At 38.8% G+C, this 5,727-nt stretch overlaps 1 protein-coding gene across 1 annotated transcript; it reads left to right on the forward strand.

Annotated features, from left to right (window-relative positions):
• The first annotated feature begins 1,470 nt into the window (after positions 1–1,470).
• Positions 1,471–2,403, forward strand: LOC142441218 (olfactory receptor 2L13). The gene has a single exon (XM_075543269.1). It carries the CDS (start codon positions 1,471–1,473, stop codon positions 2,401–2,403), a length of 933 nt encoding a protein of 310 aa, XP_075399384.1.
• The last annotated feature ends 3,324 nt before the right edge of the window (positions 2,404–5,727 follow it).

Raw genomic sequence — 5,727 nt, forward strand, 5'->3', positions numbered from 1 at the left:
CGTGGGAACTCCCTGCAGCACTTCTCCTCTGCCTTATAGGGTTTTTGCGATCAGTCATCATCAACTTGAGGGCATGGTTTTTTTTTACCTGAGCACCCCTCCTGCTAATGTGCTTCCATTTCGTACTAATTATTATAGAGACAGAAGTAAACAAAATGAAAAGATGTCTACCATAGGTTTGTGAATTTATCACATGCACTCTATCAATATAAAGCAATGTAGACTCTATAGACAGTATGTGCATTTTATTTCAAGTTTTACAAATACAAACATTATAACAGGTGACATAATAAACAAATAGTAAAGTGGATTTAGTCAGGCTTGAAGGAGCCCTTGGTGATGCAATTGTGAAGTGCTTGACCATTTAAAGAACAGGTTTGAGGTGTATCACTACCTACGGGGTCGATGGGAAAAGACCTGGCCAAGTGCTCCATGTAAGATTACAGTTCCTCCCTGCCTTGTGAAGTGGCTATAAATCCCCAATTGACTTAATGACAGCAGCATTAGTACACATAGCACTTTTACAATTCAAGGAGAGTGGTTTCAAATGGTGAGCCACATTTGAAGGAAAACATAAAATTAAGCGTGAGGGCAGGGAGGGAGGAATCAGGGTAAAGGAGCCTTGGTGGTACCGTGGTTACAAGTTGGACAAGCCACTCCACAAGCAGCTTTGTGGGAGGAGGGCGGGCTTTCTGCTCCCATAACTAGTTAGTTTCAGTAATTCACAGAAGCCATTCTATCCTGCCCTGTAGGGTCAGCATTGACTTGATGGCAGTGAGAGAAAATTAGCTGGAGCAGTGCCAAAAAATAATATTGCAGAAGACTAGGTAACAGAGGACAAAGAAGTCAAGGTACATAAAATTTCTGGGTCATATATGTCATTAATTATTGTGAATATGCTATGTTTAATATAGATACTGGAGAAACACAATGTTCTAGGTTGTGCAAACAGTTAAATTCCTGCCTATTAACACTATGTTTGGTGATTGGAGTCCACTGAGAGGCACCCAAGATAAAGCCCCGGTCATCTAATTTAGAGAAAGCAGCTCCTAAAATCCTGTGGAACACACATCCACACTGTCACAGTGCAGGTCACCTTGACACTGAGACAGAACTGACTTCATATACTTTTCTTTTTCTTAAATGACTGAGACTCCTGGGAAAATCAAGAGTGATAGGTTTGGATAGAAGTCTTACTAGAGAAAAGAGTCCTTTAGATTACTGTTTGTCTTTATGGTGTATGATACTAGACTATCAAAGTTAAAAAATCACAACTGAATCTATGACTTGCTGACATTCTTTTGAGAGAATGCATGGGGAAGGAGTTAGAACATTCAGTACAAGTACTGAATTAAAATAAGCTGAAGTGTTGGGAAAAATACAATTGAGTGCAAATAAACATTAACCCATACAAATTTCCTTTTTATTTTTTTTATTTCTCTTACAAGGAAGTTAAAACAATATGTTTTCATGGAGAAATGGAATCAAACTTCAAATGATTTCATTTTGTTGGGATTCTTTCCTCCAAATCAAACTGGCTGGCTGCTCTTACTCTTTATCATTCTTGTATTTTTTCTGGCCTCTGTGGGCAACTCAGCCATGATTCACCTCATCCGTGTGGAGACTCGCCTGCACACACCCATGTACTTTCTACTCAGCCAGCTCTCCCTCATGGACCTCATGTACATCTCTACAACAGTCCCCAAGATGGTGGTGAACTTCCTCACTGGTCAAAAAGGCATCTCTTTCCTAGGTTGTGGGGTCCAAAGCTTCTTCTTCTTGACAATGGCTTGTTCTGAGGGCTTACTCTTGGCTTCCATGGCCTATGACCGTTATGTGGCCATCTGTCACCCCCTCCACTATCCCAACCGCATGAGCAGAAGAATGTGTGTCCAGATGATTGTAGGGTCTTGGATCTTGGGATCCATCAACTCCTTGGCACATACAGTGTATGCACTTCATATTCCTTATTGCCGGTCCAGAGATATTGATCACTTCTTTTGTGATGTCCCAGCCATGTTGCCTCTTGCATGTATGGACACCTGGGTCTATGAATATATGGTTTTTGTAAGCACTAGCCTCTTTCTCCTCCTTCCTTTTCTTGGTATCACGGCTTCCTATGGCAGAGTTCTTTGGGCTGTCTATCATATGCGCTCCAAAGAGGGTAGAAAAAAAGCCTTCACCACATGTTCAACACATTTAACAGTTGTGACCTTTTATTATGCACCATTTATTTATACCTACCTTCGGCCTCGGAATCTCCGCTCACCAACAGAAGATAAGATTCTGGCCATTTTCTACACCATCCTGACTCCCATGCTCAATCCCATTATCTACAGTCTAAGGAATAAAGAAGTCCTGGGAGCCATGACAAGGGTATTTGGGATATTCCCTTCGAAGTAAGAATAGTCATCGCTCTTCCTATTCCATGTCCTTTATTTTCTTTTCCAAGTTAAGAAAGCACCCTAGGGAAGTGCTGTCCGAATAGAATATAAAAAGGAGCTGTAGATGTAATTTAAATTTTTGAATTAGTAAATCTATTAAAAAGCTCAGGAGAAAGACTGGGCTTTGTATTCTTGTAAACAGTGACAGTCTCAGGACCCCACTAGGTGTTACTATGAGTCAGCATTGACTCCATGGTAGTAAGTTAAATACAAAGTTAAATAAATGTGAAATTAATTTACATACTATGTATCTAACAAAGCCTCAGTAACATTAAAATAATATTAGTTTAATCTACATTGAGAATTATATATTATATTAAAATAATATGTTAAATGTATATATGGCACAAACTGCACTAGTACTAAACTGCAGTAGTGTGCTTCCTGCATATACTGCTATTCATATAATTGTTATATAATTGTATTGATATATTATCGTTTGAACCTGACATAGTTGTAAAAGTATTGATATATTATTTTTACTTTGTTTTTATTGTAAGTTTTCAAAATCCTACATGTCTTATATACTCAAAGGACATTGCAATGTGGACTATACACAATTTAAGCGCCCAGTAATCATTGAAGGCCAGTGACAATGATGCTGATATACCAAGGGGACTGTTAGCAAGAGCTATGAGCGGCTGCACGGCAATCAATTATTTTGTCTAACTCTTACAGACATAGCCTTGTTTCTCTCGCCATATGGCTTTGGGGGGAGACACTGATTGGATTATATGACTCAGCTGTGAGTCCTTGCTAACAGGTAGTTGTGATTGCAATTCCAATTTTATTTTATTCCTGGTTATGAAATGAGCCATCCTAGCAGGATGGGGAAATTTCACTGCATGCAACAGAGGAGAGCTTGGAGGGGGAGTACAGCCTTTAGACCCTGAGATACAGGGGACCTCCTTGATCTAGAAGACAACGATGATGACAGAAAAGCAGCAACAGCAGGGAAAGGAGCCAAAGCAGGAGACAGAGCAGTGGACTTCTCAGCTCATAGAGCGAGTAGAAGTGGAAAGTGACAAGAAAATGGGGGCGCGCCTGGGTTTGCTGACACCCCGAGCCGAAGCTGAATGTCTTCGGGTTGAAGCTTACAGGAGAATGGCATCCCTTTGGGTAGTTATCAGCAACTTTGCAAGGAACACTGCCCTAGCAGGGGAGAAGCCAGGCCAACAGGCTGAGGGATAGAGAGGCCTACCTGCTGGTTAAGCAGAGAAGAAACTGTTTTCATAGAACAACTATATCCTGTGCATTTTTAACTTGAATTGTAATCTGCTAAATTCCCTAATAAACTCCATAATTGTGAGAATTATCTGTGAGTTTTGTGCATTATTTCAATGAATTTTATAACCTAGCAGAAAAGTAGTATGTAGGGAAAGTAGAGTGCATGGAAGGAATTATTGGTTAAAGAACAGAGTCAAGAAGGATGGAGGCAGAAGGCATGTCTGACCCTTGCCTGTGGCAATGGCTCTTAGGAGTCACAGTGGTCAGATGGGGCCCCATACTGTTTTCACAGTGCCTTATAAAATTATATATCTGTTATATTAAATATGAGTGATGGGATTGAAATTAACCAAAAATAATTATGCTAATGTAATGTTGATGAGTGTGCTTATTTATCTCCTTTTTAGCATGTAATCCTTGATTATAATTGGCATATGGTGTCTATCCTAACTTTATCTTATTTTAAAAACTATTTTGAGTATATTATTTTATTTTGAGTGTCCTGTTAGTGCAAACGCTTAAAGTACCTGGCTAATCCCCAAGCTTAGTGGTTCAAATCCCCTCAGTAATACTACAGGGAAATGGCCTGGGATTCTATCTCTGAAAAACCAGTAGCTAAAGCTCTATGAATCACATTTCTATTCAAATGCACATGGTGTCACAATGAGTAAAAATAAACTAAAATTTAACTTAAAACATTTTTACCTCCCACTATATTTTTAATAAAATATAATGGTAGTATTTTTTATACCTTTTATAGACAATGATCTTAAGTTATTGGATTTACAGAAAGTTCTAAAGTCTACAAATACCTTTACCTTTCTACCTACCACATGATCACCTACCTCTTGGTATAGCTACAGTATCCCCAGATTTAAAACTTTGTTGAAGGTATTTCCCATGAAGAAAACATTTTTTACTCTACATATTCTTATTTCTATAAACTCAGTGAAGCCGTTTTCAAATGTCACTATAAATCACTTTACATCTTTTCAACACCATCGTGTGTTGTTGTTAGGTGGCACCAAGTTGGTTCCAATTTATAGCAACCCTGTGTACAACGGAATAAGACACTGGCTGATCCTATGCCACCTTCACAATTGTTATATTTGAGCCCATTGCTATAGTCACTGTGCCAGTCTCCTTTGTCCACAGCATTCCTCTTTTGCATTGACCTTCTACTTTACTAGGCGTGATGTCCTTCTCCAGGGACTGGTCTCTCCCAATAACATGTCCTAAATATGTGAGATGAAGTCTTGTCATCCTTGCCTCTAAGGAACCTCCTGCTGTACTTTTTCCAAGACAGATTAGTTTGTTCTTTTGGCAGTTCATAGACCTTTCATTATTCTTCACTAGCACCATAATTCAAATGTGTAGATTCTTCTTTGATCTTTCTTATTCAATGTTCGAGTTTCACATGCATGTGAGGCAATTCAAAACACCATGGTTCGTGTCAGGCCCATCTCAGTCCTCAAAGTAAATCCTCGATTTTCAGTGCTTTACAGAGATCTTGTGCAACAGAGGTACCCAATGTGATGTGTACTTTGATATCTTGACTGCTCCTTTGATGGGCTTTGATTGTGGATCCAAGCAAGCTGAAATCCTTGACAACTGCAATCTTTGCTCTCTTTATCACGTTAGTCCAGTTTGGAAGCTTTCTGCTTTCTCTACATGGATTTGAAATCCATTCTTCAGGCTTCAACCCTTGATCTTCATAAGCATGTTCTCCTCACGTTCAGAAGCAAGTTTGTGTCATCTCAGTGTAGCAAGTTTTTAATAAACCTTCTGCTAATTCTGATGCTGAATTCTTTGTAATATATCACAATTAAACTTTTCTGATTATTTATTCAACCTATAGATTGAATAAGTAGGTGAGTGGATACGACCCTAAAACAGTTTATTTATTTTAAACAATGGAGTATTTCCTTGTCCTGTTCCCACAACTTCAACTTGATCTTTGTACAAGATCTAGAAAAGCACAATAAATTGTTCTGGAATTCCCAACTTCTCAAGATCATCCATAGTTTGCTTTGACTCACATAATTTAATGTCTTGT

The sequence above is a fragment of the Tenrec ecaudatus genome, chromosome 2 (genome assembly GCF_050624435.1).
Source record: "Tenrec ecaudatus isolate mTenEca1 chromosome 2, mTenEca1.hap1, whole genome shotgun sequence".
Classification (NCBI taxonomy): Eukaryota; Metazoa; Chordata; class Mammalia; order Afrosoricida; family Tenrecidae; genus Tenrec; species Tenrec ecaudatus.